The 27565-nt window shown below is 40.0% G+C and overlaps 1 protein-coding gene across 1 annotated transcript in view; it reads right to left on the minus strand.

Annotated features, from left to right (window-relative positions):
• Window positions 1–27565, minus strand: part of Pgm5 (phosphoglucomutase 5) — a 204185-nt gene that overhangs the window by 135085 nt on the left and 41535 nt on the right. The window contains exons 3-6 of the mRNA XM_004637168.2: window positions 27113–27259; window positions 23299–23424; window positions 19531–19721; window positions 18799–18953 (exon numbers count right to left, since the gene is read on the minus strand). Coding sequence (XP_004637225.1) covers window positions 18799–18953; window positions 19531–19721; window positions 23299–23424; window positions 27113–27259 — 619 coding nt within the window. The remainder of the gene's footprint in view (window positions 1–18798; window positions 18954–19530; window positions 19722–23298; window positions 23425–27112; window positions 27260–27565) is intronic.

Here is a 27565-nt window from a genome sequence, read left to right on the forward strand (position 1 = left end):
AAGCCTCTTTTCTTCCTTGAGACCAGGTCACACGCTGGGGTCACAGCCAGCACTGCTAATGCCTGGTCAGAAGGAGCAAGGCCACACCCCCAAGATTGCAGAGCTGGTGCCTCTGTGATATTACAGAAGCAATAAACCATCCATTCTCATGGGTTGGCCAAATAGCTCAGCGGATTAAAGCACTTGCAAGCAGGTACAGGGGCCAGGGGTTCGATCCCCAGACCTGCTGTGCCAGCCCCACCCCCCAGGCACACTGAAACAGCAATTGAGACTGGGTGTGACAGCACGCCCCTGTAATCCCAGCTCTTGGGAGGCTGTACACAGGTGAATCACTACAAGTCTGATCTCAGAGTGAGACCCTGAATACCCTGTATACCCTTCCCTAAAATACAAACAAAACTACATCAAATGAAACACTCTCTGGAGTTCCTTCCCAGGCATCTCAGTGGATGAGCTACAACCATTCCCACCTTGCTCATGTCACCAGAGGGCTGGTCCTTATTACCCATGGCTGTAAGCTGTCTTACTCCCAACATCATGACTCCATCATCTTGGTGTGTTTTTCCCATCCTAAGCATCAGTTTGTATTCATTTGCAAAACCAAGGGAATACAATTGTTTTGATGGGTTGTAAGTGACTATATGCTGTAGTTTGAAAGCTTTAGTAAATGTACATTTCCTTCTTCTTTCTCATTAATATCATCATCATAGTTTGTGTCATGCTCCTAAATTCTTTAGCAGAAAGAAAATTATTTTAGGAATCAAATACTAGAGAGATATTTTGTATTTACAGAGACTACATAACTACATAAAATGTGTAGACATCCAGGGCTTCAGCAGAGGCTGATTCTTGCCCATCTATCACCATTCCCTCCAACTTTCTTCATGAGAAACCCCTAAGTTTGGTGGTGCGTACACCATTTACAGTGAAGACTTCCACTTTTCAGCTTCCTTGCATGGGCCCATGTCACTAAATTCTGGATGCTAGGATATAAGTAAAAGGATCAGGTGCGCATTTCTGTGGAGCACTTTAAAATATAAAGAATGTCCTCTGCCTTCAGTTATCCTCTCCTGCTGATGGCCAAAATGCAAATGTGCTGTTGGTAGCTTTCTTCTTAAATACTAAGGACAAAGCTGCACATCCAAGGAAGGTAGTGCTATGGGCTGGAAGGAACATGGCTCCCTGGGAGCTCCACAGGGAACAGCCCCACCCAGGCCCCAACCACTTTCCATCTAAGTGGTCACAGAGAAGCTCTGAGGTGTGGTAGGGATCAGCAGGAAAATCACATGGACCATCACATACACACACTCATACCTCCTTTTCTGTTCCCTGTAGCCAGCCTCAAGGGATATAGCGTAATTGTTTAATTGTGTCCCCTGAGAGTCTATTATGATTAAATCCTTGATCCTCAAGGTGGTGCTATTCGGAAGTGACAGAAGCTTGGAGAGGGGGGGCCCAGTGGGAGGTTCTTGGATCACTCGGGTGGAATATGTCCATTCAGGGGATTATGGGAGTCCTTTCCACCTGTCTCTCTGTGTCTCTGGCTTTCTCTGTCTCTCCCTCTTTCTCTTTCTGACATGCTATTTGTCAGTGTACTTACACACACACACACACACACACACACACACACACACACACACATACACACACACCTCCACTGCAATGTGACTAGCTGGAATAACCTTTGCCAAAATGGAACTCACACAAGTACCATGCCCTCGAACTCCAAAATTGTGAAATGAATAATTATGTCTACTCATAAAGTTAGCTGCCTCAGGTATTTCACTGTAGTCCAGAAAGCAAACTAATAGGCCTACTCTGGTTGCATGTGATGCTGACTCAGAGCTATTACCCAGCCTCACAATACTCTAAGAGTTGGCTGATAGACAAAAGTTTCCTCTGTAAATCCAGCTAGTCTTGTCTACAACAACCCTTGCTCTCAAATTTCTCATACCCCATCCCCCCTGATTTAATAAGATTCATGGAAAGAAATCCCATTTGGGCAGGAGCACCCACCTTTGCACCCCTTAGATCTCTCCCTACTATAGCAGAGGACATGGCTAGCAACTTTGCAGATAAAGGAACTCCACTGGCTCTTATGAACTTTCCTTAATCTAAAAGCAGAGCATAACCATTATGACAATATATTAAGGCTGTGATGCCAACTGCTAAGGAGTAGCCAGTGTTACATCAACAACATGAAAACAATTCATTTGGCTACAATGTTTCTCTTATTTTGCTTTTGTAATTGTGGCTGAAACAAGCAGTGTAGGAAATGAACTAATGTTTACAATATGCACGTGAATCACATAATACATTTTAATGGGATGTATGTGCAATGAAAAGTCAAAACCCTATCATCACAATTAATGGTAGGGATAAATGTTTTAGACCTACATGGGGTTTTAATGGCTTTTGGCCAGCATACAGATAGACACAGATGTATTTTAAAAGAAAAAGAACCAAAACAATATTGTTCCAGCAAGTCTATTCTTCTGAAGAGATGGTGTTTACAGGGTCCAATGTGTTTTCTATGGAATCATCCCATAAAGTGAACAACAGCTAACCTTACTGAGCTTGTTTCTCATTTGTAATGACTTTCTGGAGCAGTAATTAAAAGGCAAGGATCAAAAGGAAATAGATCTATTGCTTAGTTACCAGCTAAAAGTTTGATAGTTTGATATACCTATTCTTAGTTATTCTTTCATTGTTGAGACAAAACACCTGACACCCACAGGTTAAAGTCAAGATTTTTTGTGGGGTTAATATTTGTAGAAATTTTGGTCCACAGCCAGCTGCCACCAAGGCAGAACCACATAACAGAGAGGTATCACAGAGCAGAAACAGTCCATAGCAGAGCAGGCAGGAGGCAGCAAAGCGGTAAGCCTCCCGTCTAGGGTGTAAGCCTTCTGGATGGTGTAACCCACTGCAGGGTGGGCCTTCCCATGACCCACATCCAGAAGTTTGTTAAAAACAATCCTTGGACCAGTTATCACACCCTTAGTCCATATTCATGCACCTTTAATCCATAGTCATACATTCTAGATGCAGCCACCTCCAAAAAGGCCCACCTATGAGTACATGAGGCTTCCAGGGCCTCTAGATAGAGGCCACAAAACATGCAAAAAGAACTAAAGAAAACTAACAATTATTATTTACACTGTTTTAACTATAAAACATCCCATGAAGTTCACACAGCAGTTTGCTGTAAAATGGAAGGACCCACAGCAAGGAGCATACCCCATCATTCTCTTCTGCATGAAATACAAGATCTGGGGTAGCTACTGGCCATGCTTTAGCCTTTAATGTGGAAGAACTGGAGACTCATCATGAGACTAGCTGGACCGTGCTTCAGTTCGTTATGTATGAAACTCCTATGATCTGACAGCAGCAGCTAACCTTACAGAGCTTGGGCTGCGGGGAGCCACTACTCTAAACACTGCCCACTAACTCTTTAGTCCTCAGTGAGAGAAGTGTTATTCTTATATTCTTTGAGGAGGGGAAAACCTCTGAATTTTGACTTTGATCTATAGTGTACTCTCTCACTGATTTGAAAGCACTCTCCAGGTCTAACTTTGATTTTCAGCTTGCTGGACCTCTCTGAATCCAGGAGAATACCTTGCACAAAGAATATGAATGTGTTTTATTGATCAAGAAGGGATGGCTGGAGGAAGAAAGGATGTGTAAGGGGAAATGAGCTCCATCAGAACCAATCAGTGTATCTGGCACACAGTAGGGGATAAAATTGTTTTTTTTTTTGTTTGTTTGTTTTGTTTTTTGGTAGTATCAGGGATTGAACTCAGGACCATGTACTTTCCAGGCAAGCACTCATTCCACTAAGCTATCTTCCTGGTCCCTAAAACTGTTATTTGATCAATAAAAATATGGGACATAGGTAAGGATGGAGGGGGAAAAAATGGAGGACAGGGGAAAATAAAGAGAGAGAGAAATTAAGGCAGGAAGAAGGCAAAAAGAAGGATCAAAAGTAAAGGAGGAAAGGAGCAAATGGGAGAAGATGAGAAAGAAGGACAGATGACTGCATGACCTTTGCAAAGGTCACAGCTGAGCACTACCATGGCAATCTGAATACTATTGACATTAGTGAGAACCGGGGAGATGGCTCAGTGGAATAAGCACTTCCCTGGCAAGCACAAGGGCCTGAGTTCAATCCCCAGTTCCGCCAAAAAAAAAAAAAAAAAAAAAAAAAAAAGTTCATTAGTGAGTAGTGGAGGATTTGCAGAGAGAGATGAGTAGGTAAAAAGAAGAGATGCAGCCAGTGCCCTGTGGAGCTCACACCCCCTTGCCATGTATGGTTCTACATTCCTGAAGTTATTCCTTCCAGAAGTAATGAAGAGAGAGCTCATTACCCACCATTTGGTTTGAAATGGAATGACCCCTTTCCTGGCTCTATTTAGTGAGGAAACGGGGCTTTAGAATGTCAGCCTTTCCAGGCCCTATAACCCCGGCAATTCAAGGGGTCCAAGGTGGTACACATCCCACCCAAGTCAAGGCACAGGGTATGTTTTTAGTTTCTGCTTGGAGAGAACCTTGTCTCATCCTCATAGACAGAGTAGCGCAGGATAGAAGGCTAGAAATCTTGGACAAAACTGCTGGAATAGATAGGGCCAGAGCACGAACTCTGAGGATGAGAGCAACAATGTCTAAGGCAAGGTAGAAGAAGGAGGAAGGCCAAACATCAGTATCACTTGAGCTGCTGGGTCAAGGTCCACCTGAGAACAGCTCCAGTTCTGTCAGCCAACACATTCCTGTACTTTTTCGACTCCATTTCAGCTCCTTTTCTTTGATTTGCTCCACAGAGATTCTGACCGCTACAATGTAGTCCTAGATAAAGATCTTGCATTTGCAATACAGGCCTTAACTCACCAAAGAGCTGTCCTGTGTGCTGGAATATAAACCACTGATGTGATCTGGGATTTGAGAAGAGCTCAGAATTCCAAATGACAAACTTAAACCTCAGGGAGAAACCTGATCAGAGATGAGACAAATGGATCTCAGGCTGGTTTTCACTCTCACCTGGTGAGGGCACAGGGACAGAAGCTGACAAGATTTATTTTTATTTTTCTAGGCATGGACATCTTATACCCAAGGACTAACACATTACTTACTAAAGGACCTCACTGTAGTTAATTGATGTCTTTTATGTTTGGGGTCATTAGGGTTGTCTGTCTCAGATTCAAAACTTCTGCAGAAGAGAAACAGTATCTACTTAACCCACTTTCCACAGAGGATAGCAGAGCTGAGCAGCTGAAACCTGATAAATTCTTTCTGGTACAGCTGTGGCTGATGATCTTACAGCTTCAAGCAGAACCTGAGGCAAGGGTATAGATTTCAAACTTTACCTTGAACTCCTGTCAACATGTTCCTTGAAGTCATAAGTGAAAGCCAGGAACTGATTCTTTCAGAGCTTTGCTGAACAGTAGGGTTATAATCAGAGTGAAAATTACAAGACATCCTGGGTTGACACCAATTACGTTTACCTGACATGACCCACCACTCTTTAGAGAATCTGGATCCCTCCATGAACCCTCATTGCCAGACAACTCATCCCATTGACTTTTACTCAGATATGGTCAGATTGTTCCCTGTTCTCAACCATGGGAATAGGAAAAGAATGTGAGACTTGAGTCAGACAATCTGATGGCATCTGCATGGCTCTGTGACGCTGGGCAAGTTCCTCACCCTCTCAGCGTATTTTTTTCTGTAAACACAATGTCCATAAAATCAATCCAAACTATTTCTAAGGGGTTTTGTAACAGTCAAGTTTCTGTAAAAGACTTCATTATAAATAAAAATGCATTCCCATTCTTACTCTCCACTCTTACATATAGCTGAGCAGGCAAACCTGGGCAGCTTTTTTTATTCAACCTGTATATTCCTCTTAGATTCTATTTCTCCTTTAGTTAATGGGTAAAGTGAACTCAGTACTCAGGAAGTGTAACACTTAAGCTTACTTGTCAACATGATTAGCTTTGGGTACCCCTAGAGAACCCCACCCTTCTAGGTCTACCTGGGTAGGCCAGGGAGCAGTGGGCCTGGGGTCTCCAGCTGGCCCATGACCATTTCCTCTTAAGTGTTGTTCCTCTCCTGAATTCTTGGCCACCATGCAGTAAGCAGCTTTGTGTAGCCACACCTTCCCTCATGTCCCTGCCTTGGAGCCATTGGAATGAATCCTCTGAAACTACAAGTTAAATAAAACTTTCTTTTATGGGGCCCGGGAGATGGCTCAGAGGAATAAGCACTTCCCTGGCAAGCACAAAGGCCTGAGTTCAATCCCTGGTTCCGCCAAAATAAATAAATAAATAAATAAATAAATAAATAAATAAATAAATAAATCTCTCTTTTAAATTGCAGGCACCAGTTCCATTGAAAAACTCTGGCAGACTCTGGGCAGCCTGTGGCACTCTGATAAGCTCTGATCTTCCTTAGGCCCCAGAATGCAGGTGTGGAGCTTCTGCTGGTGCTGGTACAAATTTCTAAGAAATTAGAAGCACTTTGAGTGGCCAGTGGGACACAGGAAAGCTGAGATCTGTGGGCCCAGCGTGAGCAGGTGTGGATCTTTCCTCGAGCCATTTATGAACTTTGGCAGACTCTGGGCAACCTGCAGCACTCTCTCTGGGTAAATATTACAAGCTTCAAAAGTGACACAAAGCAGGAGCAAAAGACAATCTCAATTCTCTAGTCCACGCAGAACAAATCCAGGAGACAAAGACATACAAGAACTTGGAAAGCACACACCTGAAATCTCTGAAATGATAACAACTAAAATAAAGAAACAAGTCCATCAGACCATAGAAGAAATAAGATCAGAAATAAGCTCTCAGGTCCAAAAAGAAAGGACAACAATCATGAAAGAATTGTTCAGCACATGTAAAGAAGACATAGATACAAAAATATAGAAGAATAGAAAAGTGATGGAAACACAATGAACAATACAGGAAAGAATTAGAACGCATGAAACAGATTCAAACAGATATTCAATGAAAGCTGGTAAGACCACTTGAATGCAACTGCAGGTAGACTTTCAGACCTCAAAGACAGTGTTGCAGCTAATGAATATAAAATAAAAAATCTCTTAAAGTTAACAAGGAACCAAGAAATAACAAGTCAGCAGCTGCAAGACAACGCAAAGAAAAATAACATAAGAATAACAGGTGTCAGTGAAGCAGCAGGAGACAGCATAAATGACATAAAGACCATTTACAGAAGTACTAGCAGAAAATTTCTCAAACATCAGAAAAAGATATTGACATACAGATAAGCAAGGCATATAGAACTCCACACAGCCATAAGCACAATAAATCTATACATAGACGCATAATAATCAAGATCTCAGAAATTCGGCACAATTCAGAAATTCAGCAAAAGAATAGAATATTAAAAGCTGCTAGAGAGAAGAAACAGATCACCTACAAGGGAAAGCCCATAAGAATAACAGCAGATTTCTCAACACAAACCATCAAATCAAGAAGAGGTTGGAATGAAGTATCTCAGGTTCTGAAAGAAAATAAATTCCAACCAAGATTGATGTACCCTGCAAAGCTATTTATCAAATTCAATGACAAAATAAGATCCTTCCATGACAGAGAACAATGGAAGGAATGCATGACCACCAAACCAACCCTATGAACAGTACTGACAGACATTTTAGAAAGAGATAGAAGTGATCACAGCTTCAAGAACAACAGAAAAAAATCACTAAACAGAGAAAGTAATTTTAAAAAGAGAAAAAGTATGAAACCTCTAACAGGAAAATAACATGATGCAGATAAGCCAATATGTATCAGTTATAACTCACAGCCTCAATTTACCAATCGAAAGAAAGATAATAGCAGAGTGGATTAAAAAACAAAATCCAGGGGCTGGTGAGATGGCTCAGTGGTCTAAAGCACCTACTTAGAACAAGCTTAGCAAAGCACAGGGACCACGGTTCGATCCCCCAGCACCACATGCCAGCCAGCCCCGCCCCCTAGGTGGGCTGAGCTGGCCACACACACACAATAAATAAAAAATAAATAAACTTTAAAAAAACAAAACAAAAAAAATCCACATACATAAAAGGGGATTTACAGAATAAAAGTCAAATGATGGAAAGCAATCCCCCATGCAACAGGAAATCAGAAAGATGCAGGGGTAGCTATCCTGGTTTCTGACAACATCAACTTCAAACCAAAAATCATCCAAAGAGATTAAGGTCATTATATACTTGTGAAGGGAAACCTGCAAGAGGAAGAGATAACAATTATAAATATATATACACCCAATATAGGAGTACCCTCCTACATAAGACAAAATTTAACAGACATGGAAAAGCAAAAGAACAATAATACAATAGTAATAGGGGACTTTAACACACAACTGTCACAAAGAGATAGATAAACTATGCAAAAAAAAAAAAGCAAAGAAATAAAGGAACTAAACCAAACTTGTGAAGAAACTGACTTTGTAGACCTTTACAGAGTGTTTCACCCATCAACAACAGAATACACATTCTTCCCATCTGCACAAGGGACATTCTCCAAAATAGACCATATACTAGCACATAGAACACTCTTAAGTAAATGCAAAGGAATTGAAATTATCATATGCATACTATCGGATTACAGTGCATTAAACTGGAAATTATTGACAAAAGAAACTATAAAAACATCACAAGCACATGCAAATTAAAAAACAACCTCCTAAACAACCAGTGGGTCACAGAAGAAATTAAACAATATTTACAGTCAAACAAAAATGCAGATAAAACTTACTGAAACCTGTGAGAAGCAATGAAAGCTGTCTTAACAGAAAAATTTATAGCAGTAAATTTGCACATTAGGAAGATGAAACAAGCCCAGACAAATGATCTTATGCTGCATGTCAAGCTCCCAGAAAAGAAGAGCATGTCAAGCCCGAAGAAGGCAGGAAATGATAAAGATTAGAGCAGAAATTAATGCGTTGGAGATAAACAAAACAACACAATGCATAAATGAATCAAAAAGTTCGTTCTTTGAAAGAAGAAGTAAAATGGTTAAACCCTTAGCCAAACTAATCAAAAACAAAGGCAAGAGAAAAACCCAAATTCAAGCAATAAAGAATCAAAGGGGCAAAATCACTACAGGCCCCAGAGAAATTCAGAAGATCATCAATACCTAATTCCAAGATCTTTACTCTCACAGGATGCAAAACACAGAAGAAATGGACAGTTTCCTAGGTACATATGAAACGTCAAAGCTGAGTCAAGAAGTTATATAAACTCTGAATAACCCAATAATGAGAAAAGAAATGAAACTATAATAAAAAAAGACCTACCAACAAAGAAAAGCCCAGGTCCTGATGGATTCACAGCAAAATTCTGCAAGAAATTTAGAGAAGATTTAATGCCAAGTTTTCTCAAACTCTTCAATGAAATTGGAAGGGAAGCAATTCTCCCAAACTCATTCCCAGAGGCAAGTGTTACTCTGATTCCAAAACCAGAGAAAGATCCAACTAAAAAAGAGAAGTACAAGCCAGTCTCTCTAATGAATATAAATGCAAACATCCTCAATAAAGAAGATGATTGGGTCATGGGGTACGTTCTTAGCAGGATCACCTACAAGGGTATGCTCCTGTCCCCATCTCCTTCCTCGAGTCTCTGCTTCCTGGATGCAGTGCTTCTCCTCTATACCATTCTTCCATGTTATTCCTGCTTTTCAGGCAGCCAAACATGGACTGAATTCACTGAAATTGTGAACCAAAATAAACCTCTCCTTGAAGCAGTGGGCCTTGGTTCTTCTGTTCCAGGGATTAAAAAGTGACTATAGCCCAGTGAAACCAGGACAACTAGCTTTAAGGTGGTCTATGATAGGAGAGAAGAGATATGTACAACTCACTTGATGTTGCAATAATTCAGGCAAAAATGTATGAGAATCAGAAGTAGCAAACTAAAAGGAGGAGTCAAGCTGAACGCCTGATTCAGATACTCTGAGTGGAGTTTTTCTAACAAAACTCAGTGACTAGAAGGATGCTGAAAATGAGAGAGAAGTAGAAGTCTGGTCTTATTCTAAAATTAATTATTAGAATGATAGGTAATTTGCACAGATAGTAAATGAAAGAAAGCAATTTTAAAAGAAAAAACAGAAACATTGCTATTTATACATGTTAAATTTGAGTTGTTGGTTACAGGTTTGTCTGCTGACAGTTTGAAAAAAGAACTCAAAGGTAAAATTTAGTCTAAAAAAATATAAAAATTCAGTGTTTAAAATTGTCAAGGCTCTTTTTTATTAAGTTTTGTCAGAGATGGTACGTGAATTCAGCATAAACTAAACCAAAAAGGGGGATATAAATGAAGGACCATTTTGTATCTGTATATACAAAACAGGATAGATACACAGCTACTTTCTCTTAACTCAATGAGAAGAAAGAGTTGTACTAATAGTGTTTGGACAGGATATCACATCTGCATCTGCATGGATAACCACTATGAAGACAACAATATGCAATGTATTAATTATTGAAACTATCCTACTAACCTGTTTTGAAACTGTCTCATTGCTATTTGTTTCTCAATAAAATTAATAAAAAAATAAATAAAATTCTCAAGGGTCTAATATCTTGAATATGTAAGGAAATGCCTGAAATTCATCTGAGAAATCAAAAAGGAACACTAAAGAGAATAGGCAAAGCAGTTAAATAAATGAGACACACATGTGCACACATTGTAGCACCTCACTAGGGTAAGAAGCTGAAAGAATAAATAAAATCTGAAAGGTACAATAGATACAGTAGGATGGAAAGAAACTGAACACAAGGAATCAACAATTAAGGCGAGAGAAAGAAAAGGTACAAAAAAATGAAAAAAAAATTCATGTAAGTATATACATAAGACAGCTAAGGTGGTTGCACTACTGATTTCTAGTAGTTTTTTGAAGGTTCCAGTTAATTTTTAAATGTTTTACTTTTGCCTATTTTATACAGCAATGTGTAATATAACAATGACTACTGAATATCTTTCATCTTGTTCTTTTAAATGTGTATAATCTCTAATGTCTTATCTATTATTTTTATTTTCTACGTAAACTAAACTAGACATATAAAAAGGACAAGGAAAAAAAATTGAGGTGTATTGAAAGGAGGAGTTAATGTTTAATTGTTTGATCACTCTGGCAAGCCTATCTCTGGTAATCTCAATCACAAATTTGTTAATAATAATACATGATGAGAGAGAGAGACAGAGAGAGAAACAGAGAGAGAGAGAGAGAGAGAGAGAGAGAGAGAGAGAGAGAGAGAGAGAGAGAGAATAGGCAAAGCACAGGACCAGGCAGGAGGTTAAAAAAAGGAAATTCTCATCCTCAAACATATGAAGGGCTTCTTAACTAATTAGTAATTTTAGAAGTGAAAAATTAAAATAGCAGTAGTATATTTTTCCTTATCTATTTATACTGGAAAAATTAGAAAGCTAGACACATAGAATATTGGCCTGGCTTTGAAGATATAGAACCTGAATGAGTGTGGGAAGCGCACTGGGGAAGGCATTCTGAAGCACAACCTAAGTGCATGGTCAAGAATGATTAAAGAAAGTGTAGACACCCCCTTGGGCCCAACAGTCCTACTCCTGGACATACAGCTAAAAAGTTCTAGAACACATCCACACAGGAACTGTGCCGCATCAGCTGTGATGACAGCGAGAGATAGTCCAATCATCAATTGCTGAACAAAGCGAGAAACAAGATGGCCTAAACACACAGCACATGTGCATGAGGCAGTTAGATACAACACCCTAGATGTGCCCGTAGCCATCAAGAGGATCTGTCAAGTAGTCTTTAGTGGAAAAAAGAACTCAACTACGAAGTACACAGTAAAATGATTAAGAAATATGTGATAAAAGAAACATTATGTACAAAAAAAGAGTGCTCAAGTTTTGTGGATGCCTATGGTGAGAGGTCAGTTAGGAAAAAAAAATCACATTTATTTTCTTAAAATAATAAGAAGTGGGCCTTCCACTGGACCAGCTATAAAAAGGATTGGTCACTGATGTGTATGACTAACTCAACTCACTGTAGCAAAGGTCCCAATAAAGGGAAAGAATGAGTCTAGTAGAAGCCTGGCTATCATGCTGGTTGCCCTGTCTTCTGCCCAGAACAGAAATTCACAGAAATGCACCCTGGCTTTTGGCTGGATTTGGTCAATAGAAGGCACAGCATGAGATTAAGGATGAAAAAAGAGAGGAGGTCTTCCTTCCTTTCTGACAAGTTGTTTCTGTCCCACAGCCTTCTTCCATAACTCTGGACATCGCTGGGTACGGGCTCCCCTCATTTCTCTCCTGGTTCTCCTTCCAAGGGGATCAACAGCTTCCTGCCACTGCTAGTCCCAGGCTGCCTCCTCATTCTGCTTTGATTTTGGGATTGCCGTATCATACCCGTCCCTCTGTGGACCAGGTTAAGTTCCTAAGGTTAAATGCTCAGCAGTAAACCCCTTCTGAGGGTACCATTTCTTTCCTGCCTTGATCCTACCAGCCCATGTGAAGGGTTTCAGGGTAATAACTGCTGCAATAAAGAGCTTTTTTCCTTTTGGTTTTCCTTTTGTTATTATTTTTAATATAAAAGCTTCAAACAGAGGCAAAGTAATTCCTGTTACGCTGTAGCAGAAGTGATGTACAGGAGACTCAGTAATTAGACACTAATTCACATCGTTTTGTTTCCCATTACCATTTCCCATTTCCGACTTATCTGGGAGATGAAGCAGCAGAGATCTGAAGGAAGTGGTAAGTTCAAGGTCACCACAGATCAGAAGATGCTTACATGCTTGCAGGATTAACGCTGCCTGGACTCCAGCAGCAGGCTAAGTGAGATCAAGATAAAGCTATAGAACATAGTTCACCTTGGGAACTGGCAAAAAATAGCTGTAGACCATAGTGTCAGGAATAAGTATTTTCACATGTGTTATATGGGTCATTTCTAATCCCAGAATCAGAGCCAGGTTCAGCTGCATGTTTCTGATTGTTGACTTCCTGGGAAAGTCCTTCTCTGTCTACCTTATCTAAGCAGCTTGCTCCATCCCAACCAATGATTACAGCACCAAGTTCATTTCCCCATAGGCTGTGTTACTATTTGCATTTCTGCATTGTCTTCTCTTGCTATTCTTTGTCTTCCCCCACTAGATTGCAAGTCCATGGCAGAGGACCATGTCTAGGACATAGAAGGTCCTTTATAAATATTTCCAGAGTGAATGAATGGTGAACAACAGGGGTAGCACAAAGAAAAAAGAGAGGAGAGAAGAATACTCTTCCTCACCACCACATTTATGGGTGTGGTCCTTCCATGGCCTTCCTTGTAGTCAAAACACACTACTCACATCTGGCTCCTCTGGATGTCACCAAGGATGCTAGCTATGTAAACAGCCCTAGAGAGCAGGGCTCAAGTCTAAAAGCTTGCATTGTTTTGCATAGCATCCAGCACAGCCCTACGCACAGATGGGTGCTTCATAAATATTATTGAAGGATGATGACACAGAGGATTATTTAAAACTTCCACGTGGGGTGGGGGTGGGCATTGGGTCACAAATATACTTTGGATGCTCTTTACTTCTCTAATCCTTTGGACCAAAATGTTTTCAGCAACATGGACTCATCTGCAAACACGAATCAGACACATTCAGAATGACAAAGCTTCAAAAGAATGTCATTTCAAGGATGAAGCTTTATTATTCTGGGGTAAATGGCTTCTTTGTTCTAGTGACACTGTAAGAGTAGACACTGAAAGTCTTCCCTCAGGGAACAACATTTACCTGTGGACAATGAAAGTTTGTCTGAATAATTCATCAGCTTCAAAGGTGCAGCCCCTTCCCCCATTCTGGAATCCCAGGAGTTTCTGCAAGTTGACCATTGAACCTGTTTTCAACTACTCAGTTGATTTTCTGAAGCCTGGCATTTGCATGCACAATCCTATGATTTTTATTAATTTAAAAAATAAGTTATATAGGAAACTACTGACAACATCAACATTTTGAAGCTGTGTTTATTTTACTTAGGAAGGAAAAGCTTGTAAAGTGTCCATCATGAGAACTCACTGGGGAGCTCCACACAGATCAAATGCACAAGACAAATCACCACGTCAGAGCCCCACAGAATTCTGAATCCCAACCAGCAAGCATGAATAATCCTTTTAAATGGTCACTTACATATCAGAACAGGGCCTTTGTGAAATTTCTAAGCAAGGCTTCTGATTTCTGACTGAAACAGAGATTTATTGGGAAGAGGGAATAAAGTGAAATCAAGAACTACTGGGAAATCTCCACAAGAAAAGAAGACAAATGGGTTTTGTTTGTTTTGTTGGGTTTTTGGGGGTATGTCTGTCAGAATGAAGCCAGCCTCTCCTATCCATGTCTCTATGCAATCGCTTTACCCAGCCTCTCTACTCAGCCTCTCTACCCAGCCTCTCTACCCAGCCTCTCTCTATTCAGCCTCTCTCTACCCAGCCCCTCTGTCCAGGCTCTCTCTGTCCAGCCTCTCCTATCCATGTCTCTATCCAACCTCTCTACCCAGTTTCTCTCTACCCAGCCTCTGTCTATGCAGCCTCTCCCTCCAGCCTCTCTATTCAGCCTCTCCTTCCCATGTGAAAGCTGCTGGCAATCCCACAGGAGGGTTAGGCAATATTTTCAACTGGTTCCTCAGGGACCCTCCTGATCTAATTGTGGTCACTATGCAGATGTAGTAATAAATTATAACAGAATACTTAGTGTCCAATCCTGTCTATTTCTAATTAGCTGTGTGACAAGTGGATTAAACTCTCTGGTTCAACCTCATTCAGAGGAGACAAAAATGACTACCTCAATCTCCTCTCAAAATTTTTGCTAAGATGAAAATTATTTCTACAGTATAAAATTGTGGGGCCAGGGAGATGGCTCAGTAGAATAAGTGCTGACCTGGCAAACATAAGGGCCTGAGTTCAATCTCTGGTGCTGAAAAACAAAAACAAAACAAAACAAAAAAATATATATATATATATACACACACACACATAATTGGGCATGTGTAGAAGTATTATTACTGGGCTGTGGATATAGCTTAGAGGTTTAGGCACCTGCCTAGGCAAGTGCAAGGACCCAGGTTCAATCCCCCATATCGCATCCTGTGTCAGCCCCGCCCCAAGAGCACCAAGCCAACCACTAAGACCAGGTATGCCTATAATCCCAGCACTAGAGAGGCTAAAACAGGGGGATCACTATGAGTCCAAGCTGTATAGTGAGACCCTGTACCAAACACGTTTTTAAAAGAAGCATTATTACTAAATAGAATTCCATAATATTAAATTGCATTCAGGGTCTCATCTGACCCTAAACTTTTAAAAATCTAGGTATGCTCCATTTTTACTTTATTCTGTACATTTCTACTGACCTGTTTTTCATAGAAAGTATCTCAGAAAAGATAAAAGTAAAGACACCGCTTGCTTTGTGGTGCTGCTACCTAAGAACTTTAAATCAAGTTGAGTTCACCACAGTTGACTTAACGTCAGTATCACCTGAAGGAGAGATGTAAAGTGACAGGCACCCAAACAGGATGTGACTCTTGTACCATCTGGTAAAAGAACACACGATCAACTTTCAAAAATTCAAAAGAGGGCTGGAGAGATGGCTCAGTGGTCTAAAGCACCTACTTGGAACAGGCTTGGCAAAGCACAGGGACCGCGGTTCAAACCCCCAGCACCACATGCCAGCCAGCCCTGCTGCCCCCTGGTGGGCTGAGCTGGCCATACACACACACACACACACACACACACACACACACACACACACACAATAAATGAATGTAATAAATAAATAAACAGCAGAATATATAAAAAATAATAATCAAAAATTCAAAACAACACAAAAATCAATTAAGCTTCCAGTTATTAACATAAAACAATTGGAATATAATGTTAATAAACCTTTTTCATTTATAACATCATCAAAACATACAACAGAAAAATAAAAATAAATTTAACAAAAATTGTGTGAGACATCTACAAAAAAAAACCAAACTGTAACATATATGCAAAGGAAATTAAAAACCTAGCAAGATACACCACATTCATGGGCTAAGTAGTGTTAAAGTGCAACTCTCCCCTAATGGTTGTGTAGGATCAACACAATCTCTATCAGGATCCAAACAGGCTCTGGTAAAAATTGACCCACATATTCTAAAATGTGTATAAAAAGGCAAAGGACCTACACATATTTTTTTTCAAAGAAGAAAAAGTGGCAGAATTATTTTTTTCTGTTTTACTTTGGACTTTGTGAAACTGGGATTGAACTCAGGCCCTTGCACTTGCCAAGGAATTGCTTATTCCACTGAGGCATCTCCCCGACCCCTCAAAGAAGAAAAAGCATTGGAGAATTCAGCCTATTTTAGTGTAATATGTTCATAAGGATCCATAAATAAAGTAATGAAACAACAGATCATCCTGAAGTAAATTCACACACATATGGTCAACTGAACTTTAACAAAGTCACCAAGGCTATTCAGGGGAAAGGAAATCTAATAAATGGAGTTGAAACAACTGGGTATGACAAATAAAAATAACCCTCAACTGCTCCCTCACACCATACATAAAAATTCACTAAAAACAATCAAATCATTGCAGACATAGATATAAAAGGTAAAGCTACAACAATTCCGGAATGACAAATATCTTTCTGACTGCGGACTAAGTAAGTATTTCTTGAAAAGGACAAAAACATACATAATAATCCTATAATTAATTAATAATTAAAAGAAAAAATTAATAAGTTGAACTTTATGAACATTTTAAACTTAGTCAAACACACTAAGAAAACGGAACGCAGGCCACAGGAAAATATAACATCTGCAGTACACTAGTACAGCAAAAGCCATTTAGGAAACATAAAGAACTACAAATCAATAAGAGAAAGACAATGAGCTCACCTTTAGTCCTTTTTTTGTTGTTGTTTTTTTCTGGCAGAACCAGGGATTGAACTCAGGCCCTTGCACTTGCCAGGCAAGCACTTATTCTACTGAGCTATCTCCCAGCTTGAGCTCAACTTTAAAACTGGTCAGCTCCCTTGAAAAGTCATTGGTATTTAAAAAAAAGACAGAGAGAAATAAAGGCCAGCCTGATAGCTCAGAGGACTAAAGCACCTACTTAAGCAGAGCTCGCCAGCTGGGTGCTGAGATGGCCATTGAGACGGTGTGGTGGCACGCGCCTTCAATCCCAGTGCTTGGGAGGCTGAAAACAGGAGAATCACTATGAGTCCAATCTGCATAGTGAGACCCTGTCGACCCTGTCCTGAAAACATAAAAAGAGACAGAAACACACACAGGGGGAGAGAGAGAGAGAGAGAGAGAGAGAGAGAGAGAGAGAGAGAGAGAGAGAGAGAGAGAGAGAGAGAGAGAGAGAGAGAGAGAGAGAGAACAAGCAAATGCAATGGCTGGCCTTGGATGGGATCTTATTTTGGTCAAAACAACCACAAAACATGTTCTGGGGACACTTGGGAAATCTGAATATGAGCTTGGTTACACATGACATAAAAATGTTTTAGTTGACCGTTGGAGATTGTGGGTGGTTAAGGAAAGCAGGTTATATGCAGTATTTCCTTGGTGATCTTTTTGTTATGATATAATATATATGTTTATTGAATATACTTCTTATTCATTTAAATTATAAGTGTAATATATTTATAGTTATAGAAAGAGATTTAATAAGGAATATGAGTGTATCTATTAACATGGGAACTCAGGGAACAGTACAACCTTTAATCTTGTTGGAGTTTTCTAACTCCCTCCATGTGCATGTCCTGTTCTGATCCTCTCATACTCTAGTCAAGAAGATGAGAGTCTGAGGTTTGCTGTCTCACAAGATGAAAGGACAGCAGATATAGAGCAAGGAAAAGCACCTACAAGCAGGCACAGGAGCCAGGAGTTCCATCCCCAGGCCTGCCATGCCAGGCCTGTCCCCGGGGGTGCACTGAGATGGCGATTGAGACTGGGAGTAGTGGCATGTGCCTGTAATCCCAGCTCTTGGGAGGCTGTAAACAGCGGCTCACTGAGAGTCCGATCTAGTAGTGAGACCCTGAACACCCTGTAGACTCTTCCCTAAAATAAAATAAACTGTATTAAAAAGGGGCAGGGGACATGGCTCAGTAGAATAAGTGCTTGCCTGGCAAGTGCAAAGGTCTGAGTTCAATCCTTGGTTCCGCCAAAAAAAAAAAAAAAGAAAAAAGAAAAAGAAAAAAACAAAGAAATAGAGCAAGAGAGCAAGAGAGAGAAATCCTGTGCTGTATGAAACCCTGATAAGTGAATCTCCTGCTGGGCACATGCCTTCTCTCATTTCGCTTTCACAACAAACCTGTCAAGTGTCCTCCCTGTTCTGACAGAGTTCACAGGGGCACACTCTGACCTTTGTACATACAGAATAGTCGGGCTCTACCTCCATGTCCTCTCCACTTCACTTACATACAGATTCAGATTTAGTAAGTTCTATTACTAAACATTCCTGAAAGATTTGTTGCATCCAGGGTGCTCTGCAAGATGTGTTATACAAGTCACCTCATTCATACCCCATAACAAGCCATATAAGGATGATAGTATTATTATCCCCATTCGACAGATCAGAAAGCAAAGAGAGGCAGACCAAATAAGAAACGAGAATGAAGCTCAGGCCTCCCAATGCCCCGCTCCTCTGCCCAGCCCAGCTCAGCACGTCTCCAAGTTCCCATGCTTTCGCCAAGTTCCCAGGGGGTAGAAGAGAATGAACGCCAGCTGCCGACAAAGGGGCCGCTGTGGCTCACATCCCAGCATTTCACTCGGGCGGCCTTGCTTACCTGTCCAGCGCCGTGCTGGTTGGCATACTTCTCCCGAATCCCCGAACCCCCATCTGACGGAAATACGGAATGCAGGAGAGATTGGCGGCGATGATGGCCAGGGAGTCGGAAGGACTCACAAAGAAGCCGTTTTGGCCAAGAATCATATAACGGTCCTGGGGGAAGGAATGTGTGGAAATTATCAGGCCGAAGCATCTGCTGCCGGCAGCCCATTCCCATAGCCATCCCAAGTCACTTCACTGCAGTCTTATATTTAAACAACCTGAAACAATTTGCACGAGGCCAAAGAGAGCATGAGAAACCTTATAAATCCCCAAATAGGAAGTGTCCAAAAGTCTGACACAGCTAGGAATGTGCTCCACCTGCTGAAAAGTGGACAAGCACTCCACACTGCAGGAGCCTCTGACCCTACCCAACAGAACAGCAAGCAGCAGTTTCTGCTGCGATGGCCAGTTCCTTACTGTGGCGCTTTCAACGGAGCCAGCTGCAAATAAAGATTTATTGCATTAATATGTTTCTGTTTAAAAAATTATTTACAACATGTTAATCTGAAACTAAGAACAGTAAAGGTTATTAAAGGGCAATATTTACCCACTTAACAAGCAAACTATTGCTTGGCCAGTTAGGGCCCCATGGCGCTGTCACATAGGCTGCATGCAGTCATTAACTCTACCCAGAGCTCAGTTTGTTATGTGGTAGAAAGGTCAGAAGATGGAAAACTTTCCAACTTACTCCATCAGCATCAAAGGCAGCTCCAAACCCATACTCTCCGCCTTTCATGGCTTCCAGGAGGGTCGTCGCATAGGTCAGGTTTGGGTCGGGGTGCTGCCCTCCGAAGTCCTCCAGGGGAACACAGTTTATTGCAGAATTGGCTGGAGCTCCCAGCTCATCACATAGAACTTTTCTCACGTAAGGTCCCATAACTAAAAAAAGATATAGAAGGATGTGAAATGCTGGCCGAGTCCTCTCCCATGGGTATTCTGTTTAGGCAAGAAAGCACTTAATAGGCCGGAAAGAAAAGATAAATTCTACAGGCTTTTCCAAGACACAACACAAACTAATATGCATTTCAACTATTATTTATTGAATATCTACTATAGTCTCTTGACTGTGTTAGCATATTGAAGATATATTCAAGAATCCAGCTAGATGAAATTTTTCTCTCCAAAGCTTTCTAAAATGTTTCCAAAAAGAAATCAATTATTTTACAATGATTCATTATCTGCTGCTTTTCACGTAGTGAATGCTTTAGCTGAATATATACAAACATAATAAATGTTTCTAGCAATGCTCTTTGTGTAATCAGTGTATAATTAAATGCTAAAAGCCACTGAAGCATCGTTTACTGTAAAACTAAGCACATTTTGCAAAATAAGTGCTTTAGAGCCTTACTTCACAATTGTGTAAAGTGCAGAGATGATAGCACTCTGTTTCTTTTTTTTCTCTTTTTCTTTTCAGTTTTGTTTTTTTTTTCAGAACTGGCGATTGAACTCAGGTTGTTGTACTTGTTAGGAAAGACTTATTCTACTGAGCTATCTCCCCAGCCCCTGCTCTGTTTCTAAATGCTGGGACCCATAATCTAGAGGTGGGTTGAGGCAAATCTATAGAAAGATTAAGACAAAGAGAGATGCTGCTGAGGAAGGAGCACCTCTGAGTTCAAGGCTAGCCTGGACTGCGTAGCAAGACCTTACATCAAAAGCAAAGCAAAGGCACACAGGGGAGTGCTCCTGTGCCACGAGGAAGGATGCACCTCAGTCATTTGCAGGAAAATGGATATGATGTGAAATAAGTCAGACACACAAGCTTAAAAATCATATGCTTTCTCATACATGAGAAACCCAGAAAATAAAAAGCTAAATAAAAGATGTTAGAAAGTAGGGATTTTTGATCTTTTGCAAAGAGAAAGGGGCCAAGAATTGGAGGGGAGGGACAGGTGGAAGCAGAGATGTGGAAAAAGTGAAGATGGGTTCTGTCCACAGACTGCCTACCCACAAGCAAGGAGATTGTGGTGTACTGCAGACATAAACTAATAAAAATAAATTAAAAGAAAAAACAAAATAAAAAGAATAAAAGAGAGGTGCCATGCAATGCACATTAGTGGAATAATTTCATCCCTGGCTTAAGAGAAGCAACCACCGCAGGTAAGACTACCAGGAGGAAGCAGGATTTCTGAGGATATTGGAAGGAAGAATATAAACATGACAGAGGTGATGGGGAGGCCATCCAGATGGAAAGAACATTGCAAGCAAGAGAACAGAGCCTAGATTAGGACATAAGGCACATTGAGAGCCTGCCACATGATCCTGTCAGCTGAAGTACACAAAGCGCTGCCTTCATTTTTTTCTCACCAGTTCTCAAATAGGGAATACCTCTTCGGTTTGCCTGTCCAGTTCCTATTTCTCTTCCTGTAGTAGAAGTACTTGAGGTTTCTTTTAGAAAACCACTTCCTTTCCCATCAGAGTTCAAATGATCTCTGTGTGGCTAAATCTCACCTCCTCTAAGGCTGAGTAGTTGACCTAGGTCTGCTCATTCCATGACCTATAGACTCTGGCCAGAATGACTGATTCAGAGACAGATATACGAGACCAGCCAAGTGATGAAGCTCAGCTGCAGAAATGTTGTTCAAACTATCTGGGAAAAGGAGCTGTCTTTTCTCTAAGTCAAATACTCTTAAGGCAAGAACCTGAAAGATCTTTTTCTGGGGAAGACAATGAGCCCAACAGGAAAGAACGATAATATTCAACCCAATACTCTTAGAAGATATCTCATGGAAGGTAAGACCCATGGGCTCAGAGCTCCCTACAGATTCTCGAGTGCCTCAATCTTAAGTATGCCACACATTCGTGGATCACTAAAATTTTGAAGAATGCACTTAACACGACATTGAAACAAGCAAAAAGAAACTTAGAGGAAACAAAACTTATACTGGGGGATAAAAACTTTTTCAATGGTATCAGTAATATCTGAACAGAGGCTAAGAAGATATAGAAGAATGGCTGAAATTTAAAAGGCCAGCAATGCCATCTATGATAGTTGATCCTGCCAACACCTAGGAATTGGTACAACGCACTTCCAGGTATATCTGTGAGATTAACTCTGAAGATGGTTGGCTTGTGGGATGAGTGGATGGGTTGGCACCGCTCCACGGGACGGGTACCTGGGAGGGGCTTCTCTTCCATGTAACAAGCAACTGTCCTCCACTGTGCTCTTCTGCCATGATGCTTCTGCCTGATCACAGGCCTAAAGCAATGGAGCCAGCCGATCATGGACTGCAACCTTGAAAACCACCAGCTAAGACAAAGCTTTCCTCCTTGAACTTTCTTGGATATTTTGTTACAGCAATGAAAAGCTGACTAACACACCAGGCATTGGCAACGATACAGAGCAACTAAAACCTTATACTCTAGGTGTAGCATAAATGTACAGTGACTTTGGGAAAACAATTTGACAGTTTCTTATATAAATTAGACATACTTGTCATCAGACTCAGCAATACCTTGCCTAGGTACTAACCCAGGACTGATAGAAGCATATATTCCCATAAAGCTTTGTTCGTGAATAGTCATAGAAGCTTTAATAACCCAAAATTTGGGGATTGTACTTTCCACCAATTAGCAAATGGATAAACAAATTGTAGTACATCAATACAATGGATTACTATACAGCAGTAACAAGGAACAACTAAGAATACATGGAACAGCATGAATGTATCTCAAACATGCTGATAAAAAACTGATGTGAAAATCTACAAATTTTGTGGCCCCCTTTATACTGTGTTCTGGAAAAGGTTGAACTATGGAAGTGGAAAGAAGGTAAATAGTTTCCTGAGCAAAAGGGGAGAGATTTGACTACAGAGAGCCACAAAGGATGGGCCAGGAATATAGCTCAGTAGCTAAAGTGCCTTCCTGGCAAGCACAAGGTCCCAGGTTCAATCTCCAGTACTGAAAAAAATTTTTTTAAAAAAGAGCCACAAAGGAAACTTTGCATTCAATAATACTTTAAACTGCAATAACAGTAAGAAGGTATATACTAATAGTATACAGTGATAGGCAGCTACAAACTAAATAAATAGTTTTTTAAAAGTTGGAGGGTTGCCTCTAGAAAATAGGCAATTGGAAGAAGAATGGGTTTGGGGAACAAATTATTTTCATAACAAACTTCATTTGAATTACTAAAGTATAGGTTATGACACAGATTCAGAAAGAAAGAAAGAAGAAAGAAAGAAAGAAAGAAAGAAAGAAAGAAAGAAAGAAAGAAAGAAAGTTAGTTTTCTACACCCTCATGAGCATATCCTATAATTTATTTGTTCAACTTTTATTTTCATTTACATCAGAAGAAAGAAACTGGAGTCCCGGAGTTTCCCAAAGTGTTACAAATATCTGAAGATATACGAATTGTGTACCTATGAATCGTCCTTCTCCCTAGTCTCAGGGGCTCAACAAGCGCAGAGTTCTCCCTCATATTTCTTTCCCAGAAATGTGTAGAAAACCATCAGCTCACCTCCGTGCATAGCGTCAATGCGGATCTTCAGCTGGCCGGGCCCAGTCAGCAAACCCTTGATGGTGTTAAAGTCAAAGATGGTCCGCAGGAGATTGAGATAGATATCCACAGGGTCCACAATCTCCACTGACAATGGGGAAACAAAAGGATGTCAATGGCCATAGCCAAGAGAAAGACTTAAAAAGATATAAGAAAGAATCACTATCCCAAAGGCATGAAACTCTGAGCACAAGCCCATCCCAACCCACATACTTCTGTGAAATGAAGCATCCATTTATAAACAAAAATGATGAAGCACAAATGAGACATTACAAAGTTTTTTTTTTTCATTTGTGTATTTGGTACAGGGTCTCCCTATGCAGCTCAGACTCATAGTGACCCTTCTGTTTTCAACCTCCCCAGCCCTGGGATTACAGGTGTGCGCCACCATGCCCAGGCCCTGTCCCAGGCTCAGTGTACCCCAGGGGTGTGGCATGCAGGATAGGAATCAAACCCTGGTCCCTGTGCTTGCCAAAGCAGGCACTTTGTTCACTGAGCTATCTCACTGGCCCTCAAAGTTTTTGATTAATGTATGAAAGTAGTATCAAGTCACAAATTCTTTTAAGTGTAAAACCATATAAGTAAGATAATATATGCTGTTTCACTCCTGCAGCCCTTTCTTTCCACCTCTTTTCCCCCAAAACCACACACAGAGCAATGCAGGCAGGCATCTTGGCATTCCCAGCGGCCTTTCCTGTGGGGCTCTGCCAAAGAATGACTCTGCTGCTATGAAGCAAAGAAAGAAGTGACCTCAGTAGTGACCCCTATTTTCCAAATGCCCTTGTACCCAACAGATCCAAGTGCAAAGTTAGTGACAAAGCTATACAGTTATTTCTGCATTTGCATAAGTCTATTTTGTACCTGCGTAGTACCCAATTTCCAGGGTATGCCAAATATTCGAAAATCCTCATTGAACAAAAGTGCTCTCCAGGGTCTGATATCACTGGATTATCAAGACTCCAAAATAAGTATTTTTCATTTCCTTGACAAAATAAATCACATCTTTCAAACTTCTTAGTTGGTACATATTGCTCAGAAAGTAATTTTGCTAGCAGTAGTAAATATTTGACTCTTAAAAACTAAAACCTTGGGGCCAGGGAGATAGCTCAGTAGAATAAGTGCTTGCCTGGCAAGTGCAAGGGCCTGAGTTCAATCCCCGGTTCTGCCCCCGCCAAAAAAAAACAAAAAAAAAAGAAACTAAAACCTCATTTTACTTTTAATTATATTTTAGAAGCATTACTTTTAATTCATTTTAAAATCTATGTATATTATTTTTCAAATATTAATTATTCATTAAAAAGTATATTAATAAAATATGATTATTTAATATATGCCCTATGTTAAATTGCACTCTCCCAGTAATGTCTTATATGGCTTTTTGTTAAGCTGCAGATAGGCATTACATTTACTTGTTGTGCATATCTACATTCCATTATTCATTCTTTTTCTTAAGGTTATTGGTATCAATTATGTATACATAATGATCACATTCATCATAAGGAATGTGTACTTGTACATGAGATATCTTGATTCCCTTTTCCTGTTCCCCTTCCTCATTTTTTAAATGCCTGCTACTCTGGAGCCCTGAAATGGTTAAACAAGTGCTGATGATATTACCAATCAATCCACCTTCAATAATTTTCAGTACATCCAGATGTAATATTTAATGACTGAGATTTTTAACACATGATATAAAATTATCTCTTCATCTTATTATATACACTAAAAATACCTTTTCTTACACATAAATCATTATAGAAAATTACTAACTTAAAAAATAGTCAGTGTTCTATTACTTACTTCATAGAACATGGACTATTTTAGTTATTTTTTAAAATGAGAGAGCTATCAATCTAGAAAATGAAAATTAATCTGTATGAACTGTACATTGACATAGTTAAAATGCTTAATTTTATGCTATATAAATTTGTTATGTATGTTTTACCACAGTAAAAATTAATCTATAAAATAAAATATTAAAGTAGGTACAGTAGCACACACCTGTAATCTCAGCACTCTGGGAGGCTGAGGCAGGAGGACTGTGAGTTTCAGCCCAGCCCAAAAGACTTAGTGAGATTTGGTCTCAAAATAAAAAAAGGGCTTAGGAAGTAGCTCAGTGCGAAGGCCCTGAGTGCAATTCCCAATATTGCAAAAATAAATAAAACATTATGCCCCAAGTACTTTAGAATTTTTATTCAATAATTTCAGATAATAATTTTGGTAATTTAATTCAGAATCATCAACTATCAAAGTATTTACCAAAAAACATTTGGTACTTATAACAGATAACACAGAGAACCAAACAGCAACATGAAAAACGAGGAAGCCAGAGGTCCACGTGAATCAAAAATTTACATCAAATAGTTCATGCTCCTAACATTTTAAGGTGAAATGCCAAGGACTGATTTGTTTCCAATTAATTCAGGCCTTGCTCAACACTTGAAACATAAATTTTCTTGAGTAATTATCCCCACATTCTTCTTGGGAGCCAAGGAATCCCTCCACCCACCTCCTGGTGATCAGCAGCATTTTAGGAAAGCAATCCAACTAGCAAAGTGGCTGCAGTAAACAGCCTGAATCTGAGCGCCAAGATTTGGGTCTCCTGGACAACTATAAATAATGTGAAGATAACAAATAGAAAAAGGAGAGAGAGCTTTTTCCTGATTGAAATGCCTGGTATTTATTTCTTTTACAGCTTAGGCTTTCCACCACATGTGGTCAAGCACATTTGAATTGTCCTGTTCAACTGAAGGTGTCCATTCTACAGTTGTCTAGCCCCTCCATGTGAATGCATACATGTGCACGGGCACACTTGCAACTAGGTTGATAAAGCAGGCACTGGTCCCTCCATTGGCCATCATGGCTTTCAATAAATTCTGCTCACGAACTGAGAGAACAACTGGAAAGATTTCACAACATTGGCCCAACACTATGATCCCTGCATACTACATTTTAAGCTTTGCTGTCACTAAAATATCACATGGGCATGAACCAGGTATGTTATCTGTACGACAGAGTTCAATTACCTATACAACAAGGATGCCATTTTAATACAATCTATATTCAAACTTGTAGGGGCACTAAAGTAATGTCATTCTGGTTCTTTAGTTCTCAAACCACTTGTCTAAATATGTTTGGTAGTTACTGAATTCCTTTGTAACATAATACTGATACAGAGATAGTGATCAATAATTGTGCTAAATTAAACTGAATCACATAGCTCTGGCTCATAAAAGAAACATCTCCTCCTATTGGAATTTTAATAACCCCATTGAATGATTAGCAATTGGCTTAACTAAAGCATTTCAGGTCTTCACTTTAATTGACTAAAAAATCAAAGACAAGCTTTAGAAAGTGAGAGTCTATTTCATGAATACTGTAAAGTAGTCAATCATAAAATTTTTTCCTGTGTTGAAAATGACAGAGAGTTTGGGAAGTGGTTTCTCAAAGCATCCAGATATTAATATTTGGTCACTCCCATTTTTTTCTGTATCAAATACAGTTTTCCACCTGTTGTCCAAAGTCCCCCTTCAGAGTGATAATTCAGTAATTTTTATGAATGTGCTCCCTTGTGGACACCACTGGTCACTCACAAGACAAAGACTACACCCCACCCATGCACACCTGGATTCCATTGTATGGAGTCCCCTTGGAAGGCTCCCCATTCCCCTTGGAAGGCTCCCCATGCCCCTTGGAAGGCACCCCATGCCCTTTGGAGGTCCCCATCCATGGAGTTGTTCTGACTTCCCCAAAATGTATGTTTTCTGTCTACTACCTCTGAATGGTTTGAATTTGTTCTCCAGGTCAAATTCTTGTCTTCCTAGTCGAGATAGGTCAATTCGAAGATCCGGACAAATGGCATATTCCTCAATAGTTTTGCTGATCTGATATATTTTGTCTGAGACAACATCTGGGGCTGGACCTAAGATGTGAACACCCAAAATACATTTTTTTAAAAAGTCTCAGGAATTTCAACCAAAGAAATGTTACTATCCTGCACATAGAAGAAGAGAGATTCATTCATTTCCTAAACAGAAGATTCATGGTTTAATTACCTTGAGCATGTCTTACCCTGTATTCATCTACTGGGAGGAAATTTGGTCACCCTCACCTATTCTCTGTAGGCTAAGAACTCACATGTTTTGTTTTAATCCGCTCCTAAGCAATGATACATCTCTCCTAAAAATAGTTTCACACCTGTTAGGGAGACCTGGTTATGCAATCAGCT

Source organism: Octodon degus, unplaced genomic scaffold (genome assembly GCF_000260255.1).
Source record: "Octodon degus isolate 3935 unplaced genomic scaffold, OctDeg1.0 scaffold00087, whole genome shotgun sequence".
Lineage (NCBI taxonomy): Eukaryota > Metazoa > Chordata > Mammalia > Rodentia > Octodontidae > Octodon > Octodon degus.